The following is a 25,908-nucleotide window of genomic DNA, read 5'->3' on the forward strand; positions in this document are numbered from 1 at the left end:
GTTTCAAATCCATCCCTAGTGATCAAGAACTTTACTCTGGACCTTTCACCAAGGAACTCAGACTTGTGTTTAAAACTTTATTAAAGTCAATACCTTCTCTTGTATGCAATGAAGAGCAGAACTCTTGGTGCCACATCAAGGAAAACCTATCAAAGTCAAGCCAGCATGTACAGTTCAAGCACAAGCCATGGCTTGTGTACCCAGAGGTGGTAAGTTGAGCTCAGAATGCTAGATAAATATTAATAACCTACCACAAAATACAAACAACTACACTGCCTTTATAACTCCCTGAAAAAGAACTTTGTGGGCACTTGTTTGGGAATCATACAGAAAGTTGCTCCTCTTTGCTGCTCTTCTGCGAAGGCTTTCTTATATTTTATTACAAGGACCCGAGTGAAGGCAGGTACTGATGATGGAGGATTAGTTCTGGGTCATGAACACCACTCCAACTCATCTCAAAAATACTGAACGTTACTCTGTCACACCAGAAATTGCAAGAGATTATCCCCTTTAAGCTGATGACTGGTGTGCTGATTTAATGCTCATGCACATCTGCAATTTTTTAAGGTTAAAATATGAGGTCTCACGGTTCAATAAGAAACAGTGGTTTCACAGGCTTGAGACTTCCTTTCTCATTGGTCTCTCAGATGAAGCTCTGCTGGTGTGGCCTTGGGAAACTGCAAATTGAGTGACAGTATTCTTCATGGCTGTGACCAGTTGGATAAAGGGTTGTTAATATAAGTGTAAAAGCATGCTTTGGTTTCAGCCAACTTCGGTTTTTCTTTGTTGCTATTTTTGTTTTAATTTTGTTATAAGCAAGATTTCTATACTTAACTGTCCCATCTCAAATGTGTGAAAAAGCAGTCTATTATAAACCAAGCCCAACTAGGGCTGAGGAATGACTTACACACACACAAAATTTCTCAGCCAATATTTTATATATATATATTAGCTGCACAGATAGAGGTGGATCAGACACAGCAGTGCTGCTCTGAGTTTTAAACTCATCAGTGTCACTGCTGGACTGAGAATAAGCCAACTAAAAATAACCACTACCATTCCTGCTCTGTGGTGGTCCCTTGGGGTTCCTGACCTCTGAAGAACATATACAGTCAGTGGACGGTGAGTGTAGAAAGGGGTGGCTATAGTAATGCTATAACTGATTGGTGCATGCGATCATAAAATGGCAGTTTCAAATCCAGAAACATGATGTGCTGCTTTTCTTGGTGAATAGAAATGACCTAATCTGTCCAGATGTCTCAGACGAAGCATGTGCTAGACTTCACCCTCAGATTGACAGCATCATGTGATCTGCAGGGATATACCTCATGGGTGGAACTGGCAGTGACTTAAAACTTTTAAAAAATAGCATACAAAATACAAAGTACAAAAGCATCTCCACCACACATTAATTCTCAAACTGACTCCCTGGAGGCTATGGACCCAGTGACCGTATCTTAGCCCCAGCAGAAGCCAGAGGCAAGCCTTTCTCCATCCTTTAGCTGAGGTGGTTTATTTTTCTCCTGCTGTGCCACTGGTTGAGCAGGTTTTTGTGCCAATCCAGCACTGAAACACCTAACTCAGCTCATTAAAACACTGAGCAGAGTCTGGGCATATCACTCCCATGTGCATTACATTAAGATTAGACCCAAATCCCACAATGCTGCACCACCACTCTACAGTTTAAACTTATTAAACTGAAATGCTATTTAATTGCACATGCAGTATGATGGCTGCTGCAAATAGATTGCATGACCACAGACTATAGCTAAAAGAAAAATGCAGTCTACTGCACAGTATCGAAGCAAGTCACTTCTTAAAGTACAGGAATGAAATATATATTATGTTTATATTCATGAGATTCAGTCAAATGTCTGGTTTCAGAGCTGGAGAGAGTCTCACAACACTCAGAAGCACAGAAGACCACCGCCTATTTCCATCAGGGGGGATAAAGTAACCCACTTTGTTGCATAATGAGAAAATGACTATTATCCCGTTAGCCATATTAGCATTTTCGCCATAGCATCTAATGCTGGAAAATACTACAATATATACACTTTGTTCTCTTTGTCTGCGTGGGTCTCCTCTGAGTGCTCCGGTTTCTTCCCACAGCTCAAACACACATGTTGGTAGATGGAGTGTGAAATTGTCCACAGGTGTGTGTGAGTGACTGGGTGAGTTTGCGATGCTCTGCGATGGATAATGCTACAGCCTTGTGCCTGATAATTCTGTGTGGGTTGCAGACCCACACTGAACCTGATTACAGTGAAGTAGTTACAGAAGATGGATGAATGAGTAATCAGAAACTGCAATTAGATATTTACCCCAAATCATTTAAGCTCTAGCTTACAGCTTATAGACTTTACAGACTCAGCCGGTCAGGGTTTTTATTGTTTCCACAAGAGCAATCAAAATGACAGAAAATCACAAAACCCCCCTCACTCACAAGCACCTAATCCTCAGATGCACAATCATAAAAGTAAAATTACTCAAATATGTGGGCAACTCCAGCTGTAACATCATGTTGGTGAATGGGAGGAGAATCCTAGCAGTAGGAATGAAGGTTTCGGTTTAAGAACGCTTGCCAGTATAGAAGCCTGTAGCACAGAGGGACGGAGAGAGGATCACTTAGTTCCCTTGCCAATAGAGATTAATGCACACATGGTCCTCAATCAGAGCTTTAACTCTCTCCAGGCTTTGTTATCTCCTGCCAGTGAGGAGTCTTGATTTCTGTGAACAAAGTGCGATGGCCAAGTGCAGAAACCATCCTCCAGTGTGTATAGTGATAGTACAGTGAGGCTGGCTGACTCTCACCGAAGCAAAAAATGGGGTTGGGCTTGTGTCGCCACTCGCTGTCTATACTCTTAGCTCCACTGACCATACTGGAGCACTTTGTGGGGTGACAATTACATACTGTAGTCCATCTGTTGCTTTAAATAATTTGTTTGCCCCCTTTCACCCTTTAAATGCACCCCTTTAATATTGTCAAACATATGCTCTCCTGTTGCCTAGCAACAATGCTCACTGTTAACTGACTACACTGTGCGGTAGAGGAACAGATTATTGTGATTTTTTTTGTAAATATATACATCTATAAATTGAACATATATTTTATAATATTTTATATTGACTGCCATTTTGTAAAAGCAATAAGCCATTATTCGAGACCACGTGTTACACTGATTTTATCACAGTGAAGGAAATTTTAGACACTCTGCTTCACATGATGCCAAAAACACACTTCCCCATGGTATAATCGCAGTAACGCATGGCCACACATGGCTTATCGCTTTGTGATTCTGCAGGTGGTTTCAATGAGCTTCTTAAATGTCCCTCTTTAAAGCAAGTGCTGAATCTACTGATGTAGGCAGCCAGGCTGGATTTTAAAAAATCAAATGGCCTGATTTTTTTCTTTGTAAAAGTGAGTTCTAACAGGTTTAACGAGCCAGAGTGTGATCTCTCACCAATGCACATTTCATCATCTGTTTCAGCGTCCCCGATGCACTGGAACTTGAATTCGTTCAGCGACTCCGCAAACTTCCTCTGGGCTGTGGACAGGTCTGCAAAAGAGAACGAGAGACGTGTTAAAATAAAGAAGTGCTTCGCTCTGAGCAGCACATGCAGGCACGCTTGTATTAGTGTTAAAACCACATCGGTTTCACATCATATTATCCACTAATCACACTTAAACAAAGATGAGGGGAAACTGTGACTTCTGAAACTTCACTCTGGCAGTAAACCTGATACACCGACCTGCCAAAATGAAAATAACCTTGTTTCGAAACTCACTACTGTCCTGTTTTAATCACCTGGACTGACCATGTAGGAGCACTCTGCAGTTCTACAATTAGAGACTGTAGTACATCTGTTTCTTCTTAGCACTATTTAACCCTGTCCTTCAATGGTCAGGACCCCCACAGAGCAGAAGATATTTGAGTGGTGGGTCATTCTCTGCACTGCAATGGCACTGATGAGTTAATGCGCATATGAGTGGATCAGACACAGCAGTGCTGCTGGAGTTTTTGAAGCCTCTCAGTAGCCAGCTTTCCAGTAAAAATGAAACATTTTGCAAATGGTATGCGCAATAAAGAAATATCAGCAGAAAAAGCTGCAAAATTAGTTTCCATCTACTTTTCTTTACGAATAAATTTCTTAATGTTTTGACAGGTACGTAAATAAATGTTTTGTGGTCTCTGACTTTTGCACAGAGCAGCGTTGTGCCGTAGGTGAAGTAGGAATGAATCACTTGAAAAGTAATTGATTATTCTGATTATTTTCACATTTCTAATTTTCCAGTGAGTGGACACAGTGTTTAAAAACTCGAGCAGCACTGCTGTGTCTGATCCACTCTTACAAATGCAACTAGTGATGCACAATAGGTTTCTATACAAAGCAAAAGGACAAAACTGCAGACTCCAAATATGTATTTTTTTCTGCACATTTGATGGTTGATTAAACTGCCAGAATATGACACTCAATTTCTGAGCTGCGACGTGATCAGTGTGGAGAGGAAGTGTTTCATCATGGTTAACTGCTCCTCTGTATGGAGAAGGCTTTGTGGGCCATGTGCCCTCTGACCACAGCTTAGAACCAGCTCAACCTCTGGCAGTCCTATCCATAAGCATTAAGAGTGTTCAAGTTCTTCTGGTCATATCAGAGAATTCAGTGGGGGTGGGTTTGACAGTGTCCATTCCCTGATACACTTTTTGCTCTGACTGCCAGCTGCTCCAGGGTACTGGCGTCATTGAGACCTAGTGATTTCCTGAATCCAAACAAATGCCAACAAAATATGTTCTTTTCCCAGCATTCATCTGTCTGCATGTACACTCCTCGCTCGTTAACCCTCTGAACTTTCTCCATATGAAAGGCTTCGAATCGTTGATTTTCACTGGTCAGCCAAATTCTACATCACACCATGGTTTATAAACACTTGCTCGTCCAGCGTTTAATCACAAATCAATGGTATCAACTGGGAAACCTTTGCTGCAATAACAGCATTTCATTTTTGCTGAAAGTCTTCATGCTACAAATTGAAACATTATTGTGAGGATTAGATTCAAACCCTACCACATTGGTGAGGTCAGGTACCATGATATCACGTTTACCGTGGCCAAACTCACGGTTATCAATATAATCGCAGAATTTTTCAATGTTAAAAAGTTCAAAATGTACTGACACACAAACTGAAATCATTTCAGCAACTTTTATTTAGAACAAAACAAAAATTGTAGCACTACGAACTCATTTATTACTTACTGTACTTTATGTAAAAAAACTGTGTATTGCATTTCTGGTTAGATGCTAACTGTGTTTCATTGGCTCTGTACCTGTACTCTGCACAATGACAATAAAGTCGAATCTAATCAAATCTAATTTAAATAAAGTTTAAACCATAGTCAACCTAAATGATCTGTGTTGGGGTCTTTTTTTTCTAAAGTCACCACTTTAGATTAAGATAATACAGTATTAGGTATTGTTCAACAGGTAACTAGTAATCATCAATTAATAAACTTCAATTTTGTTGTTATTGTGGAAATTTTTGTGCATAGACAAAATTGTGGGTCATTTTGAAAAGATTCAAGATTCATTCATTCATCTGTAACTGCTTATCCAATTCAGGGTCACGGTGGGTCCGGAGCCTACCCAGAATCACTGGGCACAAGGCAGGAACACACCCTGGAGGGGGCGCCAGCCCTTCCTAGGGCGACACACAAACACACCTACGGAACCTTTTGAGTCACCAATCCACTATCAAAGTGAGTTTTTGGACCTTTGGAGGAAACCAGGGCACCCACGCAGAGCACCGGAGGAAACCCACGCAGACACAGGGAGAACACACCACACTCCTCACAGACAGTCACCCGGAGGAAACCCACGCAGACACAGGGAGAACACACCACACTCCTCACAGAGAGCCACCCGAAGGAAACCCACGCAGACACAGGGAGAACACACCACACTCCCCACAGACAGTCACCCGGAGGAAACCCACGCAGACACAGGGAGAACACACCACACTCCTCACAGACAGTCAACCGGAGGAAACCCACGCAGACACAGGGAGAACACACCACACTCCTCACAGACAGTCACCCGGAGGAAACCCACGCAGACACAGGGAGAACACACCACACTCCTCACAGACAGTCACCCGGAGGAAACCCACGCAGACACAGGGAGAACACACCACACTCCTCACAGACAGTCACCCGGAGGAAACCCACGCAGACACAGGGAGAACACACCACACTCCTCACAGACAGTCACCTGGAGGAAACCCACACAGACACAGGGAGAACACACCACACTCCTCACAGACAGTCACCCGGAGCGGGACTTGATCCCACAACCTCCAGGACCCTGCTGCGCCACCGTGCCACCCATTCAAGATTCCTTTTTTGTCACTGTGCATAGTACAACAAAATTGAGCAGCAATCCTTGGAGCTTGGAGTTGTGTTCAGTCTAAAAAACAAAAATACAGGGGTTTCTCGACTTACGACGTGGATCCGTTCCTACGTCGCGTCGTAAACCGATTTTCAGTGTAAGTCGGAACATACGTACATACTGTACGTAAATAACATACTGTAAGCACTTATCTTATCCTAACACCTATCCTCCTCGGTCCCGAGCCACGTAACCCTGTATTCTCCCGCCGCGCACAACAAACACGAAGTTCGCATTACGACGTTTACGACGCAAAACCACTTAAGTCGAAACAAGGCTTTATACAGTAAATGGGAGTCATAACTCGGGACTGACGTAACCCGAGGACCTCCTGTAAGTGAATACATAACAAATAAACAGTGCCTAAGGTTAATGCTGCCGCTGTTGTGGTTTCAAAGCATGCGGTTCCTGTTAGAGACTGGGATTTGCGATGTCACCGGCTCCATTTCACGGGGGAGCCGTGGTAGGTGAAAAGCGAGTCAAGCCGAGCCAAACACTTGCAGTGGAAAAAGCATCATTAGAGCGGGTTCATACCTAAATAATCTGAAACAGCTAAATTAAGTCAATACTACCCACATATGAAGCAGGAATAAAGAAACATCCTCATCTCTTTTCATGATATTAAATATTTGGCGGTCTGGTTGTTTTTTTTTAGATGTTTATTTCTATTTTGCTGTTGTGAGCAGAGAGAGTGGGAGCCTAGCAAGTCTGACCGAGCCACTTTGTTTTTATACTCATTTCCTAACACCAGGGCTTCATAAACACATTAGACTTGTTTCCAACAAGCAAATGGTGAGGAAACATTTTTTAATTTTATTATTTTTAAAATTGTGAATGTTGCCTTTAAGATTTAGACTACAGTCTTTCAGCCTCCATTAACGCAACTTGAGGTTCTTTGGCAAGAGCCGTGGAAAGAGCAGGCATTCAGAGGGTTAATGAATTTCAGTGGAAACAGACTGATGGATTTTGAGATGTAGTACATTCTTGCATGAAGCTGCTGTCACAGACGAGGCTACAAATATCGTCACCTCCTTCATGAACTCGGAGGCACAGGAAATGCTGGGGACTGCTCTGTGTGCGGCAGAATCCTCGAGCACTGTCCCGCTGATTGCTCAGAAATGACAGTGAAGATAAATCACAGATGAGGATCATGGACGGCGGTCCAGAGTTGCCTGTTTATCAAAGTTTAACCCTTACACTCTCTGAAAAAAAGGTGTTACAACTACTATAATCTATTGGAGCTTTCGTGCCTACGCTGTGTAAGACTACTTCCTCATGTACACACTGACAATACACACAGATGAGCCATAACATTATGACTACCATGTTTCTACATTCCCTGTCAATTCTCTCAGCTCCTCTGACCATACAGAAGAATCATTTTAGTACTACAATTACATACTGTGTTCAATCCATTGCTCTGCATACTAGGTTTGCCCTCACCCTTTTCTATAAATGGTCAGGACCCTCATGGGACCAGCACAGAGCAGGTATGATTTGGACTGTGGATCATTCTCAGTGACACTGACGTGGTGGTGGTGTGTTAGTGTGTGTTGTGTTGGTACGAGCGGATCAGACAGAGCAGCACTCCAACAGTTCGGTGTCACCACTGCATCACGTATCCACTGATGAAGGACTAGAAGACGTCCAACACAAACAACAGATGAGCTACTACTGTCTCTGACTTTACATCTACAAGGTGGACCCAACAAGGTAGATGTGTCTAACAGAGTGGACACAGTGTTTAAAACTTCCACTCACACCAGCACAACACACACTAACACACCACCACCACGTCAGTGTCAGCGCAGAGCTCAGAATAAGCCACCACCCAAATCAGATCTGCTCTGTGAGGGTCCTGTTTTCCCCTCTATGGTCAGTGGTTTTAACGTTATGATCTGTGCAAATCAGACGTGAAACCCTGGAGTACTGAACGCACAATAAACAGAATGTAAACAGCAGTGAGACCATGACGTAAAACACAATTGCTCCAAACCCTTTGTTGCAGATCTAGAACACGCGCTGCAGCTGCAGCAGCTCCAACTTTTAAGATCTCCTAAACTCCTCCTCAGTTTGTAACAGTATATATTCGGGGTACGCTGAGGCATTTTTGGATGATGGACATCGCCTCTGAAACAGATCCCTGAATATTACTGAATGTTCCAACCATTCAGTAACGCACAGGGTTAATTCATAAAAGACCCTCATAGTCACAGGTCTCCAATAAGGGGCTTTGGCAGTGCTCTCTCTGAGAGGAGTGGGCCAAAATGCAATGTGTGACTCACAATGCACCAGAATCAAAAGCACATTTGGGCCTGCTCAATTCCCAGTGTGTAAATTCTTTCCAATGCAAATGAAACAAATATGAATCAACTCGTCAACGAATTGGCCAACATGAAAGATATGGGTTATTTTTTTCCCCTCCCTGCTCTTCTGCCTGTGTATGCCATGCATGAACTTATCGTAGGACATAAGACACCAGGTATGTACTTTGTAGCTCCCAGAGTCAAAAATATGCAATCTCATAAAAGGCCTGGAGTGTTAAAGGAGCACTAGGTAGTATCTTTGCCTTAAATTTAAATCTTCAAAATCAATGTGATGCTTCACTGACCTTTGACAGGAAGAACAGAACCTCTGTTGTTGCTAATCCAGGCTCAACAATGCAGAAACTGCACTGTGTAAGATTTGGAGGAGGGTAGGTTTTTAGCTGTTTTCACTCTCTGTACCACTTTTTACTCAGTGCTTATATTTCTCGGGTCACATTAAGTATAGTTTGCTACATTTAACTTCATCTTTGCCCTCTCACATAAAGGCAGGTCCATTGCTGTGATTGGAGGGGCTCAAACGAAGGGGCAGCTTTAAAATGACTCTATGTAAGATGCAGCACAAAATCACACAGGCAGTGAACATGTGATATTTTTAATATGTCTAACCCTTTGATATGTCTAACCCTAGCCCTAATAAACATGGCAAATATGTGAGCCAAATTTTGCTACACATTCTTAATGGAAACTAGTCACAGGAATATCTGACCCAGACCAAGACAAAGCAAAGATTAGCCAGTGTCCCAGCATTCTGTACCCACCCTCAGAAAGAAGTAACAGAGGTCAAGGCTTGGCTCAGACAACGTTTACCAGACAGTATGGGGACACACTTTCTTCACAAGCGATTAGAGCAACACTAGGTAGTATTTATTATTTAAAATAACAGCTTCAAAGTGACTGTGATGCTCCACTGTGCTTTAAGAATTTAAATAGAGCTTCTCTGGGTTCAGCACTGCAGAAACTGCACTTTGTAACTTTTGAAGGAAGGTAAGAAACCAACCCCCAACCTCCCTCTCCCTTGATTTCAGGACAGTGCTGTAAAAATTAGAGACATCCTGCAATAATACGGGGAGCCCAGGAGCAAAAACACCAAATCCTACCTAGAGCTACTTTAAGACAGACTTGTTTTATCAAGTGTGTAGACACGTGTTTTAATCCTAGGGGCTTATTCTCTAGTGTCCAGTCACTGTGTTGAGCAGACTTTGTTGTGGCACTTGCACGTTCCCAAGGGTCCGGAAGATGGATAGCATAGAAGTGACAGGAGCTAAAAATAAGCAGTCAGTGTTGGCCGACCTAGGATTTTTCCTGCTCTCATGCTTTCCGAATGCAGAATTCCCCATCATTCTTCTCCTCCACTGTCCCCTGCTTCCTGCTTTCGACCCCCGACACAATGGTGCCGTCCGAGCCCCCGGAATACACACAGGCAAACCGGACGGGAAATCAAATCAAGCAGCAAGCCTGTAGAGTTCTTCTCGCAGTGGAATTCTGAACATTTACAACTGACAGATAACACCACCACAGGCTAAACTTGATAATAACATTACTCAGCACTCTAAAGCAAATGAGATAAAGGCCCTTAAACGGACATTTCCTCTGAAGCATCACACGACAGTGACCTCCAGCGAACTGCCAACACAGGCCTTCTTTGAATGCTAACTATATTAGCACTGTTTATTTGAACTTGGCCTGTAATGCTAAGGCCTGTAGAAGAGTCTGTGCATACCAAGCTTGGCCCTGAGGGACAGCGAGAAGAAAACGCTGATGTGAAAGCCAGTGGAAAGGCTTTAAAAGAATGTTATCTCAGCTCTTCTCCTGCAGGCCCTGCTTTTGGATGAAGTGTCGAGCTGCTGGTGATGACTGGACGCCAGCTGCTGTCTGCAGGGGCCTCGTAATAGACAAACATCTCAGTTCTCTAAGGGAACGTCCAAACGTTGCCGGTATATGCAAATTTAATTTCCCCCAAAAAAATTAACTCCATTCAAATTAACTCCGTTTTGGCACAGCAAAAATTCAGACCTACCTCAGGCTTGATCTGATTATTATTTCAATTTGATTGCATTGTGTTCATTATTTTCATTCACTTCCACTGCCCTCAGGCACCAGTTAAAAGACACAAACTGATACTGAGCCTGAGCCTGTGCCAGGAGAGAACAAGCTTTGCAAGTTTGAAGGTTTCCTTTCCAAAGGCATTCGGGAAAGAGGGACATACCAATGACTGCGTTAACCTGTATGGAATCATGCATAGAAACAGAAGAGTGTACCCAGTAAACAATTAGTCATTGATTCAACGTTGAAATAACGTTATGACTGCCGTCTAATCAACGTTCTCTTAAGGTTGAAAATGAAAGTTGAAAAGACGTCCAAACACAGACATTGAAAAGACGACTATTAGACGTATTTTGGACGTCCATTGACGTTATTAATTGGTCCCAAAATAACTTGTATAAAACACATTTTGGACGTCCACTGACGTTATTGATTGGTCACCACTTAACTAACTTATTAAGATGGAATTTGGACGTCCATTGACGTTTAAAATATGTCCTTGACAGAATGACTACTTTTAGACCTATTTTGAACGTCCAGGGACGTTCCTTGTTTACTGGGTAGGCCTGTCACAATAATCACCTTATCGATTTATCATACAATACATGGACAGTTCCTCAATAATTTTTTTGTTTACATAAGAATGAACATCACCAGAAGTCATTTACACTGACCACTCGGAAGTGGTAGAACCTACATCACACAAGTAGCTGAACACACTTGCCCTCAACAACAAACATAAATTGATGATTTGCACGTTACATTTACTACAAACTGTCTACACCATCAAATCGATGAAAATGTGAAGATTTCAATTCAAGAGTTATAACATAAGCTGAACATGGAGTATGTTTTTCAATGTGTATAACCTAACCATAGTGAAAAATGTATATTTCGTTCTATATATTTTATTTACTGTAATATTATTCTATTATTACTGTAATAATGTATTGCATATTTTTGACATTTTAAGCATTTTATTTGGTTTCAGCTTACATGTATAAACTGCTCTGTCGCACATTGTTTTCTCAGTTGCTATGGAATATATACTGAGCAAGTTCTGTTTCTGAAGTGGACTTGTTCCCTCACTCCCACAAGGGCTCATTTAACAAGCTTCACTTCAGTTCATACAGAAATTAAAAGGCCCTTAAGATGATATCAGGAATTCCCACAAGGTAAAGTGGTGAAGCGAAGTGGACAAAGGCAAGTTCAAACCAGAACTGAAACACTGGGAAGTATTTTAGCCACTCGCTCTGTTTTGCTGGTTTTCTCTGGTCTTTCTACTCTGGAGCCATTATGTGGATTTGTTTGAAAACATTCATTCATTGCCTGTAAGCGCATATCCAATTCAGGGTCGTGGTGGGTCCGGCGCCTACCCAGAATCATTGGGCGCAAGGCAGGAATACACCATGGAGCCAGTCCTTCACAGGGCGACATACACTAACATTGAACTTGAACTCACAACTTCCAGGTCCTGTGTGACCGCGACTACCTCAAGGGAATTTTACTAAAGAACGCAGTGCATTATGGGTATCCATGATCCACTAGTGTACATGGGTTGTAGACTACCTTTTGCAGTATTTTATGGAATTATTTGAGAGCGCTGAAAATTGTGCAGTGTGTTTTCAGACACTACTCCAAAATGTCAGAACCCCAAAATAGTGAACTACATAGTGATAAGGAGTTAAATCCACCGTTCCCTCTGTAAGTGGTCAGTTAATGAGGCCTGTAAAGTGGGTAGAGATTATCCTATTCAAACTCACTACAGTGTAAATCTACCGCTATAGACACAACAGACCCTGTTCAGAGTGTGTCAAGCACTGCTTACTAACAGATCACTGTCCATGCATGGCACGTGTAAACATGGACATCTGTGCTAGTGGAAGAAGATTTCCAAGTATATTTTAAACCATTTCTTTGGTCCATTCATTACAAGCCATTGAGATGTTGTTTTTATAGTAGCATTATTCTAGTAAGGCAGTGTATACAAAAACTATGACTAAACTAAAATATTAATTTCAAGATGAGAGCTTTGACAAAATGATTTGCACTTTTTGTTAATAAATAACCTGAAAGTTAATACACAAGGGATAAAAACAAGAAACTGCTCTCTGTTTGTTGTTGTCAAGACGACGTGGCACAGCCCCCTTCACTGCAGCTCTCTCTCAGTTCAGAGCTGAAATAATTTTACACATGAAAAAAGAAGAACCTGCAGTATCTGCCGGTTTTCCTTTAGAAGTTGTGAGCATGAGTTGACCAAGTTTATACCTTAAATAAACCTCTTTCATCCCCACAGTCCTGCACCATAGGGCAGATATTGCTCTGATATATCCAAACTTATTTTGAGTCTGGTTCCAAAGCTGTCCAGCTGTGTGTCAGAACACAGAGATAGGCGGAGTAAAGTCAAAGTTAACGTTGATAGTGGAGAGGAGTCGACTCCCAAAGAATCAATTCCACAATCATCTAGCTGTGGCTCGTATCAACAGCTGGACATTGATTCATTGAGTTGAATAAGTCTCGATTTGTAAGCACCTTCTGCAGCATGCTTTGAACTTAAAAAGTTAATGTTAAATAAATGCAAAAGGTATTTTTTGCGGGCGGCACACAGGTCGCAGTCACACAGCTCCAGGGACCTGGAGGTTGTGGGTTCGATTTCCGCTCCGGGTGACTGTCTGTGAGTAGTGTGGTGTGTTCTCTCTGTGTCTGCGTGGGTTTCCTCCGGGTGACTGTCTGTAAGGAGTGTGGTGTGTTCTCCCTGTGTCCGCGTGGGTTTCCTCCGGGTGACTGTCTGTGGGGAGTGTGGTGTGTTCTCCCTGTGTCTGCGTGGGTTTCCTCCGGGTGACTGTCTGTGAGGAGTTGGTGGTCTCTCCATGTCCGCGTGGGTTTCCTCCGGGTGACTGTCTGTGAGGAGTGTGGTGTGTTCTCCCTGTGTCTGCGTGGGTTTCCTCCGGGTGACTGTCTGTGAGGAGTGTGGTGTGTTCTCCCTGTGTCTGCGTGGGTTTCCTCCGGGTGACTGTCTGTGAGGAGTGTGGTGTGTTCTCTCTGTGTCTGCGTGGGTTTCCTCCGGGTGACTGTCTGTAAGGAGTGTGGTGTGTTCTCCCTGTGTCCGCGTGGGTTTCCTCCGGGTGACTGTCTGTGGGGAGTGTGGTGTGTTCTCCCTGTGTCTGCGTGGGTTTCCTCCGGGTGACTGTCTGTGAGGAGTTGGTGGTCTCTCCATGTCCGCGTGGGTTTCCTCCGGGTGACTGTCTGTGAGGAGTGTGGTGTGTTCTCCCTGTGTCTGCGTGGGTTTCCTCCGGGTGACTGTCTGTGAGGAGTGTGGTGTGTTCTCCCTGTGTCTGCGTGGGTTTCCTCCGGGTGACTGTCTGTGAGGAGTGTGGTGTGTTCTCCCTGTGTCTGTGTGGGTTTCCTCTGGGTGACTGTCTGTGAGGAGTGTGGTGTGTTCTCCCTGTGTCCGCGTGGGTTTCCTCTGGGTGACTGTCTGTGAGGAGTGTGGTGTGTTCTCCCTGTGTCCGCGTGGGTTTCCTCTGGGTGACTGTCTGTGAGGAGTGTGGTGTGTTCTCCCTGTGTCCATGTGGGTTTCTTCCGGGTGACTGTCTGTGAGGAGTTGGTGGTGTTCTCCCCATGTCCGCGTGGGTTTCCTCCGGGTGACCGTCTGTGAGGAGTGTGGTGTGTTCTCCCTGTGTCTGCTTGGGTTTCCTCCGGGTGACTGTCTGTGAGGAGTGTGGTGTGTTCTCCCTGTGTCTGCGGGGGTTTCCTCCGGGTGACTGTCTGTGAGGAGTGTGGTGTGTTCTCTCTGTGTCTGCGTGGGTTTCCTCCGGGTGACTGTCTGTAAGGAGTGTGGTGTGTTCTCCCTGTGTCCGCGTGGGTTTCCTCCGGGTGACTGTCTGTGGGGAGTGTGGTGTGTTCTCCCTGTGTCTGCGTGGGTTTCCTCCGGGTGACTGTCTGTGAGGAGTTGGTGGTCTCTCCATGTCCGCGTGGGTTTCCTCCGGGTGACTGTCTGTGAGGAGTGTTGTGTGTTCTCCCTGTGTCTGTGTGGGTTTCCTCCGGGTGACTGTCTGTGAGGAGTGTGGTGTGTTCTCCCTGTGTCTGTGTGGGTTTCCTCTGGGTGACTGTCTGTGAGGAGTGTGGTGTGTTCTCCCTGTGTCCGCGTGGGTTTCCTCTGGGTGACTGTCTGTGAGGAGTGTGGTGTGTTCTCCCTGTGTCCATGTGGGTTTCTTCCGGGTGACTGTCTGTGAGGAGTTGGTGGTGTTCTCCCCATGTCCGCGTGGGTTTCCTCCGGGTGACTGTCTGTGAGGAGTGTGGTGTGTTCTCCCTGTGTCTGCTTGGGTTTCCTCCGGGTGACTGTCTGTGAGGAGTGTGGTGTGTTCTCCCTGTGTCTGCGGGGGTTTCCTCCGGGTGACTGTCTGTGAGGAGTGTGGTGTGTTCTCCCTGTGTCCGTGTGGGTTTCCTCCGGGTGACTGTCTGTGAGGAGTTGGTGTGTTCTTCCTGTGTCTGCGTGGGTTTGCTCCGGGTGACTGTCTGTGAGGAGTTGGTGTGTTCTTCCTGTGTCTGCGTGGGTTACCTCTGGGTGCTCCAGTTTCCTCCCACAGTCCAAAAACACATGTTGGTGACTCAAAAGTGTCCGTATCTGTGAGTGTGTGAGTGAATGTGTGTGTGTGTGTCTGTGTTGCCCTGTGAAGGACTGGCGCCCCCTCCAGGGTGTATTCCTGTCTTGCGCCCAATGATTCCAGGTAGGCTCTGGACCCACTGCGACCCTGAACTGGATAAGGGTTACAGAAAATGAATGAATGAATTTTATGATATTGTTTATGACAGTTAATAATAATAATAATAATAATAATACCTGTAAAATAGTAAAACCTTTACAAATGCATGGCTAAAATTAGGCTCTTTGTTTATTTAACTACAATAAGAATGATAGGTTTTTAGGTTTAGTAAACTACAGCAGATTAAATTTAACAATACTAAAATTAAATTTAAATCACTAAAATGAAACTAAAACTAGTACATATTTTAGTTAAAAGAATAAGGCTAACCAACACACGCACACAGGTTCATAGTATATACACGGACCAGATTTTCAGAACATGGCTAGAGCCCAGGCCTCACATAAGTCAGCATCAGCTGAGCGCCAGAGAGAGTAACATGTCTCCAGTGGCCAGCATGGAAAATGTTCTACAGTTGCTTCGAAAAACCCATCTGTTCAATAAAACAGACATACTGTATGCAAGTTGTATGTGAGGTATTATAATCAGCCTGCTGCGCTTTACAACAAATCACTAACCGAGGGAACAGTTGTCCAAAATGCTCAGAAATATTGCCTGAAATGTCAAACCACAGCAGCATGAACATTCTCTCCTGACGCGGAAACACTGACAGGGTTTCTGGATCACGGCTTGGTGATGCCATAGATCACAATGTCATGTGTTATGGTTCATACTGACAAATTATTCTCAGCAGGTGCTGCAAGAGGAAAGGGCCTTCGATGGAAGATGCAAGTTTTGTGACAGAAGGCAAAAAAAACTGGATGCTTTGACCTTTCTAGATGGTTCCCAAGACATTTTCAACAAGCAAAAAAATCTGCAACAGACATCTTAGGCCACACAAAGAGAGAGAGAGGGATCCAAAGCCTGTTCAGCAGCTTCACCATCCAAACACAACCACTGTCCCCACAACCACATCAACCATCAGCTGCACTCAAACAGCCCTGCTCCAGTACAGCTGAACTACGTGTTAACAGGAAAGAAACGCTCATGAATATTGCTGTCATGTATCCATGGGTTGCAGACACATGATTTTTTTTTATGTTGTATTTATTCATTTATACTTTTTTTGGCGTGTGTGCCATATTGGATAACAATTTTCTGGCTTCAGATTACAGCCCTTATGTAAACAGATGGGAAAGATAGATGAATTTAACTCATACACAGCTCTTCTCCCAGCACTGGAGAGAGTCCCACAGCACTCAGAAGCACAGATTCCAACTGCCTCTTTGTAAGAGGGGTATAAATGATCCCACAGTGTAGCAGAATGAGGAGACAAAACCATTAAACTCTGTTAGCCATATTAGCATATTTTTTTTTTACTTATGTGTGTTGAATTGGATTTGTGCACCTGCAATAAAGCATTTCTGAAGGTGTAACACTAAGTCGTAATTCTAGAAAAGGGAAAAAAAATAATTCTACAGGTTTGCAAGCGATTTTCTGTGTATTTTCTAATTTACTGATACACGTGTGACTATTTTCTACAGATGTAAATTCCATTGTGAAGGGTGCTCAGGTGTTTGGCTCCAAATATCCCTCCATATAAGCTTCCATCAAAGCTGGAAAAAGAAGCCTTGGGAGGAACCAAGACCGACAAGTGGGATACATCTTATTTTGGTCAAATTCTAAACACAGGAGATATAATTTAAAGAAGCAGAAGTAGCTTTGGAGTCTGTGTGAGGTGTGGAGGTCTATTATCATTATATATACAATGCAAAGAGACCAGTAAATTCAGCCACCGACTCTTTATAGTAATAATAAAGTTACACTTATGTGGGGGATAAAATAAATAAATAAAATCAGAGAGAGCATGAAAGTATTCCGAGAAAAGTTAATATTTGAGCCTACATTTGAAGATGATATGTACTGAAGATGCTGGCACTGGAAAATAGAAAGTATCCTCTCAGAGGCCACTCACACTTCCACATCTGTACAGAAAAGACCATGAGACCACGAGACCATGACCATGACTCGGGTACTTCTCTGCGGACAGGACGTGGGCAATAGAAGAGGACGCTTCCTCTCTGCCTGGTCAGCATCTCCAACAGTGTAAACAGCTAAGAGGTACTGAATACAACAGGATAACATGAAAAACTGCTGGAGCAGGATATGTCCGCTGAGCTGTCCTCCCTGAAATTCCCACTTCCACCGACGTTGGACCATGAAGTAATAATGAGTTTGTTTCCTGAAAAATTACCTTCAGGTTCCTCAGCTTCCCTCGGCTTGTAACAATGGCCCCTTTTGCTCTCCAACAGAGCAGAGTCATATAGTGTTACAGTATCAGTTCATAATGATGTAACACGGGCCTTGTAAAACCTCAGGTCATTTTATATGTAACTTGAATACAGTTGTTGCAGTACAACATTATATGTCCCAAAGTTCATGAGCACCACTTTGTAATCTCAATTTTTCTCTATGGAAGTTGTATGTCAATACAATAGGATGCTCTGTCGTCCTCTAGTCCTTTATTAGTGGACAAAGGGCGTTGTTGGATAGTGGGCTATTCTCAGTCCAGCAGTGACACTGAGGGGTTTAAAAAGTCCAGCAGCACTGCTGTGTCTGATCCAGTCATACCAGTGCAACACACACTAACACACCACCTCTACATCAGTGTAACTGTTATATATATATATATATATATATATATATATATAGGGGTTGGACAATGACATGACACTGAAACACCTGTCATTTTAGACCACAATAATTTATTAGTATGGTGTAGGGCCTCCTTTTGCGGCCAATACAGCGTCAATTTGTCTTGTGAATGACATATACAAGTCAGAGGGATTTGAAGCCATTCTTCTTGCAGGATAGTGGCCAGGTCTCTACGTGATGCTGGTGGAGGAAAACGTTTCCTGACTCGCTCCTCCAAAACACCCCAAAGTGGCTCAATAATATTTAGATCTGGTGACTGTGCAGGCCATGGGAGATGTTCAACTTCACTTTCATGTTCATCAAACCAGTCTTTCACCAGTCTCGCTGTGTGTATTGGTGCGTTGTCGTCCTGATACACGGCACCGCCTTCAGGACACAATGTTTGAACCACTGGATGCACATGGTCTTACTGGTGCAATGTGCAGTTAATGAAGATTGACCACCAGGCTGCTCCAATTTAGCCATGACACCTCCCACACTACAATGACAGGGGTTTCAGTTTCATTGTCTGACCCCTGTATATATATAAGTTAAAACAAAAAAAAACTGAGGTACATGAGCATGTTTTATCTCAGCCCATTAAGGGCAATAGCTGATAAAGGATAAATAAATCATAGGCTTTTAAATGCACTCAGAACACATTAGGGCAGGATTATATGTATTCTGATTCAAGTTAATCTCAACACAACACAAAGCTTATTTTATTAGACTGCCTTTACAGTGCACTTTAGAGCATCACAGAGGGCAGTGAAATCTACACCCAAAAAATCACAAAAAATTAAGATAATCCAGTGTAGAGTGGCAACAACTAATCAACAAAATCTATAAAAATCTATTAAAAATAGTTGGCAATGATTTTCATTTTTGATTACTTGGTGTATTGTTTATTCTACCGTAACACACATATACACATTTACATACATACATATATATATATATATATATATATATATATATATATATATATATGCGAAGGCGCAACTGTTTTGTTTTGATGCTGCACTGAAATTCATGTCTACTTACTGTAAATAAAAATTTGTTTATGTGTTTAAAATCCACTTATCTTCTCGCTTCTAAGAGTCAACTGTGTGCGCTTCTCTCTCATCTTTCCAACCAACTGCTGCCTTAAAAACTAACACAAGCCACATTTAGCACAGAAAATGATGCCGCTTTTGTGAGTTCATGCTTGTTTTAATCACAAAACATGATCCACTACAAAAATTAAGCTCATTTTGTTTTACGAGTGTAATAATGATACACATTAGATAAAGAATCTGGATCTGAGTGAATCTTAGATCCCTGTGCTTCTCTTTTATATCATTGAAGCCTTCTATTTTATTTTTCTCAGTATACATCTGCTGTTTATTGTGTTTATTTACACTGCATGTCTCCCGAACGAACACTGTGGGAGTCGACTCCAAAAGAGTTGATTCTTTGACTCGGGGGCGTGTTGTGCGATGTCCTACTTATGCGTCCCTGGCACCTCAGCACCATGCGAGTGCCCTTTCTCTACAGCAGGGAATACAGCTTCAAATAACAGAGCCAGACTCTGCCCTGAACATATGAGAAGTTAACATTTTTGCTCTGTAATGAAAATTGCTGTAGAATGAGGAAGGTATGTGTGAGGGTCAGTGGGCCATTTTGCATATATTGTTTATCTTTTTTATTATTATTTAAAAAAGGGAATTGTTCATTACATTAAACTGGAATGCTGCAATAAATGCTAAGTTACGTATAGTTTATTTTAAAATAAACATACTAGTTTATTACAAATTAATTAACTGACATTAATTAACAAAACTAAAACATTACGAGTCATTTTTAAAAACTCACTAGTTACAGCACTAATCCAGTGTATTATCAAGTACTATGTCCAATATTTCATGTAAAATCACTACTTATGATTTTATTTTTAAATATTATGCAAATAGGTATGTAAACAAATAAATTAAACAATGGTTTACCTGGAAGCACAAGTGTACATACCCCTAAAGTTATATATTGCTGCAGACAATTTGATCTGATTTTGGCACTTCTGGTTATATTTCCTAGACTTTCCACTTTGTGTACCCCCTCACGTATTCCTCACACTAGAGTCACTTCGAGTTCCCTCCTCTGTTTCAAGGATAGGCTTAGCTCCCTGAGAAACCACATCAAGAAAGGCTGTCTAATGACTATCCACAATCTCTTATTCCCTACAGAGCTGACAATTCAGTGTTCGAGCACCTGGCTCATCATGAGCAAGTGCTGCGTGGCTTCTCGCTGTTTTTCACACACTCTCAGAGGACACTGAGTACTCTCCACGGACAAGAAGGACCTCTCTCATCGGGCGGCAGATTTTGGCCCATATGGTCCGAGAGTTTCTTCTCAATCAGTATTCAACTCTTCACTGGAGACTCATTTGTTTCTTCCCACTGCCTCAAAATATATTGACGGATAATTTGGATTGCAGTTCCTCTTTGCGGTTCCTCTTTTCTGGAAGTGTATGATAGATTGTAGAACATTTTTACTGAATGAAGCCATGAGAACATTAGTGATTTTTTTAGATAATTAGCTTTTAAATGAAATGCCACTGTAACACATCTCAAGGAACTGGCTAGATTTACATTACAACAGAGATTGTAGTTTTGTCTTTTCCTAAAGTCCAAAAGCTGGTGGCTTTATACCCCCCTTTAGCCTATACTACCCAACAGTTTTCTGTCTAGTTTAACTTGCTTGTGAAACATTTGTTGATTAGCAAATCAAGCCACAGTGTTTGGAACCCAATGATTGCTGCTTTAGATATTAGGTGTACAAATGAATCAAAAAGGGCGGCACGGTGGCGCAGCAGGTAGTGTCACAGTCACACAGCTCCAGGGACCTGGAGGTTGTGGGTTCGATTCTCGCTCCAGGTGACTGTGAGGAGTTGGTGTGTTCTCCCCGTGTCCGCGTGGGTTTCCTCCGGGTGCTCCGGTTTCCTCCCACAGCCAAAAACACACGTTGGTAGGTGGATTGGCGACTCAAAATTGTCCATAGGTGTGAGTGAATGTGTGTCTGTGTTGCCCTGTGAAGGACTGGTGCCCCCTCCAGGGTGTATTCCTGCCTTGCGCCCAATGATTCCAGGTAGGCTCTGGACCCACCGCGACCCTGAACTGGATAAGCGGTTACAGATAATGAATGAATGAAATGAGTCAAAAATCCTTTTTTGCAACACTATTGTAATTCAAACATTCTCCTGGTCTTTTGTGATTTTGTGGTAAATGTTGTGATGTATTAAACGTGACAATTGTCATTTTATTCAACCAAAAAAATAACCTAAACATTTAGTAGTAGAATTTATTGGTCACTGCATTCATTATGGGCTCTGTCAAGGAAAAAACTCTGCAAAAGCATGCTCCATTCTTGGGGTTTTGGCCTCATCCGTTGTGTCTACTACACACCCACCGTTCCTCTCCAACCAAAGGTCTCTGATGGATAACACTGACCACATCTCTAATCGAGAAATTTTAGAAGTTGAGAGATAAAGTCAAAATATTTCGATTATTTTTCTCTATATATTCTGACTTTATTCTCAAAATGTTCTGAATTTATTCTCAGATGTTTCTAATAGCTGTATTCTTTTTTCAGGTTCTGTAACTATCATATTCATTTTAATGTCACCGATGTTGGAATGTATTTGACGTCAACGGAATTTAGAAACCTACCCTAGCACCACAACAATCCTGACTTGAAAGTGGGCCAAACCTTAGTCTGCACACCTGCGGATGGGGACGAGCCACATTGGCACGTTACCAAACAACATACACGAGGTCTGTGTTGAACTCATATCCTGTTTTTCAGAGCCATTGGCAAATGTGGCACTGGTGGAACACCATTTTGTTCACAACTTCTTCACGAACCTCAATTCCAAGTTCTGTATTCAAGCAGTTAAAATGGCAACCAGGTGCTTCACTGTAGCATGAGGAACGTCATGTCTCCAGTGGGTGATGAGAGTAGACAGCTTTAGACAGAGAGATGTAGTTTGGTGTCTATAGGCTGGAGAAAAGGCTAAAGAGCGGGGACCTCGTGATTAGCTTCTGTTGCAGCTAAACAAATAAGAACTACGCTCCATGTGCTGGAAACACACCCTTTGTTCCCACCAGCAGCTGGCTTTCATCACATTAGCATGTGTCAGCAGAAGGACGAGTGTATGTGTGTGTATGTGTGTGTGTGTGTGTGAGTGATGGAATTTTTGTATGGGTGCAAATCTGTAGAATTCAATTTTCCAAGAACACACACATGCATGTGCCGGCGAATCTAGACTAACTAACAAACTAATTAACTAAATAAATACATAATATTTATATATGATAATACATGGACATCTTGTCCATGATAATGGACAAGAAGCACAAAAGGCCTGGGATCCAAAGTTCAGCCAGTGTCTATTCCATAATGCCATCTCTCTAAAAGCCGGACTGTCCACAGAATCAGGACACAGAGACAAATAAACCAAGACTGTAAAGTCCCTCCTGACTTCTCGTTTTTCAACTCCACCCCTCCTTTTCTTTCGGCGTGCCCCCACCACTCTATTCCCGCCATCTCAAACTGGCCACAGTGCTTGGCCACATAGCTCCTGTCTCCTAGCGACCAGGACAAAGAGGTTAGCAAGAGGAACAAGGAGATTTCACTCTCACTCTTCCTTCACGCTCTCCATTTCTGTCTCCCTCCCTCTAAAAGCCGTCGGGTTCCTGCCGGGGCCACGCCTGATGCTGACGGAGCACTTGAAAGAGAAGCAAAAGTACATGGAGGCTCTTTTTAAATAGTCACGATTAATTCAACTGCAGCATCAAGAATAACTGCCATCCCTCGGCCTTTGGGCGGCGTTGAGAAATGCGTTTGTTCGTTTCTGACAGAACTGTTGTTGCAAGCATGAGATTAGCAGAACAAATATACAGCATTCAAAAATAAAGTGAGAGCAAAGGCAGCAGAAATAGCCATGGCTTAAAAGAAGGTGCATGGGTATGCAAATGCATGATGGAACTTCATGGTCATATATAAAAACCTCACTGTATTTATTCCCTTTCCCTGAATAAAATGTGTTCAAGGGGTCAACCAAAGCTTCCGACCATCCCAGGGTTTGTAAACAACTGTTAAGTAAATTCACAAGGTCTGAAGGCAGCTGCCAAACCAGTATTATTTTTCCTAGTAAGCTCAGGTATAATAGAGCTGAACAGTCTGGTTCCAGAAGCAAAAATCCCATTCATGATTGCTACATGGATTTAGATTTATACTAATTTTATTATGTATTTTTCCAGCCAACACAGACTTACCATGAGCAGTAGATAGTGAGGTGATGATATCTGCTCCAGGTAAAGCAGTGTATCTCTCAGATTTCAAATGTTCATTCATTCATTCATTATCTGTAAGCGCTTATCCAGTTCAGGGTCACGGTGGGTCCAGAGCCTACCTGGAAACATTGGGCACAAGGTGGGAATACACCCTGGAGGGGGCGCCAGTGTTTCACAAGGCAACACACACATTCACTCACACACTCACACCTACGGACATTTTCGAGTCGCCAATCCACCTACCAACGTGTGTTTTTGGACTGTGGGAGGAAACACAAGCGGATACAGGGAGAACACACCACACTCCTCACAGACAGTCACCCGGAGGAAACCCACGTGGACACATGGAGAACACACCACACTCCCCACAGACAAGTCACCCGGAGGAAACCCATACAGACACAGGGAGAACACACCACACTCCTCACAGACAGTCATCCAGAGGAAACCCACGCAGACACAGGGAGAACACACCAAACTCCTCACAGACAGTCACGATTTCAAAAGTGTTTTTAAAAAATAATCCCATTTTATTCCCCCAGTCCTCATAAAGAAATACATTACCCACAGTGCTTAAAGCGAGTTCCACCAATCAGAGGCAGTGATGTTACTATGGAGATTGAAACTGCCTGGTCCTGTGTTTAATGCAACACTTGCATATGTGCAAAACAACTTCAATATGTAAAGTTATTTAAAATAAAACCCCTCATACATAAAGATAAATAAATGCATGAAAAAATGTTTGAAAAGAGTTTGGGAAATGGGGTGAAAGTGATTGGATAAAACCATTCCCCGTGCCTAGTGGGATATGTAGTTCAATCTGAGTTTAAACACATGAAGTATACAGTCTTGATCTTTTTCCTTTTTGTTCAGTTGTCAAAAAACTTTTAGTTCCAGTTACATTTGAGCAAAGTACAGTATTTTTTTATGTCTATGTGGTAAATAAATGGGATTATTATTTGTGAGACCAGAGTCACTGGAATAGTGGGTGGTCACTGGTTAATCTCTACGAGCTGTTCTCCACAGAAAGCTGTTACCATAACATTGTGTAACACTATATTCAATCTAATAGTAATCTTAGCTTTTAAATTGCACCCAGGATCATTGCTGATCTTTATGTAAGGTAAGGTAGGTCCAAAATATACAATTAGCAGCAGTAACCCAGCTGAGGAACTTGTCATTAGCCAGTGCATGTTATAACTCTCTGGGATAAGAGAAGATTCCATTTCATGAAGTGTTACATAGCTGGGCTATTTCAGAGCAGAGCACTGGCTGCAGAAAAAAAAAAACCAAGCTCAGGAACTGTGTGAACAGATGATTTCTGATTTGCAGGGGAGAAACTGACTCAGCCAATCACAATCATCAATAAACTCTATGGTACATAACACTAGGTAACATTTGGTATTTTTGCTCTTTGGCTCCCTCTACAGTCACAGGGTGTGGCAGAGAGGAGAGCAAGGTGGCGTGGTTTCCTACCCTCCTCCAAAAAGTTACACAGTACACTTTCTGCAGTGCTAAACCCAGAGTAACATTAGCAGAGGGTCTGTTCTATCTATTACAGGCCAGTGAAGGATCACAATAAGTTTAAAGCTGTAATTTTAAATAAAAAATACTACCTAGTGTTCCTTTAATTGAGAGGAAACCTTAAACTACATTCCTCTGAAAAAATCTGCAGTGAGAACCATCCATCCATTGTCCACCGCTTATCCGGGTCTGGGTCGCGGGGGAAGCAGTCGGAGCAAAGAAACCCAGACCTCCCTCTCCCCAGCCACCGTCTCCAGCTCCTCCGGTGTTATACCGAGGCGTTCCCAGGCCAGTTGAGACATGTAGTCTCTCCAGCGTGTTCTTGGTCTGCCCTAGGGCCTCCTCCCCGTTGGACATGCCCGGAACACCTCTCCAGGAAGGCTTGCAGGAGGCATCCGAACCAGACGCCCGAACCACCTCAACTGGCTCTTCTCGACTTGGAGGAGCAGCGGCCCACTCCGAGTCTCTCCCGGATGTCCGAGCTCCTAACCCTGTCTCTAAGGGAGAGTCCAGACACCCTGCGGAGAAAACTCATTTCAGCCGCTTGTACCCGCGATCTCGTTCTTTCGGTCACTACCCAAAGCTCGTGACCATAGGTGAGGGTTGGGTTAGGGTTAGATTGAATGGTAAATCGAGAGCTTTGCTTTTCTGCTCAGCTCTCTCTTCACCACAACGGACCGGTACCGAACCCGCATTACTGCTGACGCTGCACCGATCCGCCTGTCAATCTCCCGCTCCATCTTTCCCTCACTCGTGAACAAGACCCCGAGGTATTTAAACTCCTCCACTTGAGGCAGGATCTCACTTCCAACCTGAAGAGAGCACTCCACCCTTTTCCGA

At 43.1% G+C, this 25,908-nt stretch overlaps 1 protein-coding gene across 3 annotated transcripts in view; it reads right to left on the reverse strand.

Moving 5' to 3' along the window:
• Nucleotides 1-25,908, reverse strand: part of LOC136668231 (rho GTPase-activating protein 26-like) — a 115,709-nt gene that overhangs the window by 60,871 nt on the left and 28,930 nt on the right. For all 3 annotated transcript variants that reach the window (XM_066645608.1, XM_066645609.1, XM_066645607.1), the window contains exon 2: nt 3,465-3,560. In XM_066645608.1, the coding sequence (XP_066501705.1) occupies nt 3,465-3,560 (96 nt within the window). The remainder of the gene's footprint in view (nt 1-3,464; nt 3,561-25,908) is intronic.

The sequence above is a fragment of the Hoplias malabaricus genome, chromosome 15 (assembly GCF_029633855.1).
Source record: "Hoplias malabaricus isolate fHopMal1 chromosome 15, fHopMal1.hap1, whole genome shotgun sequence".
Lineage (NCBI taxonomy): Eukaryota > Metazoa > Chordata > Actinopteri > Characiformes > Erythrinidae > Hoplias > Hoplias malabaricus.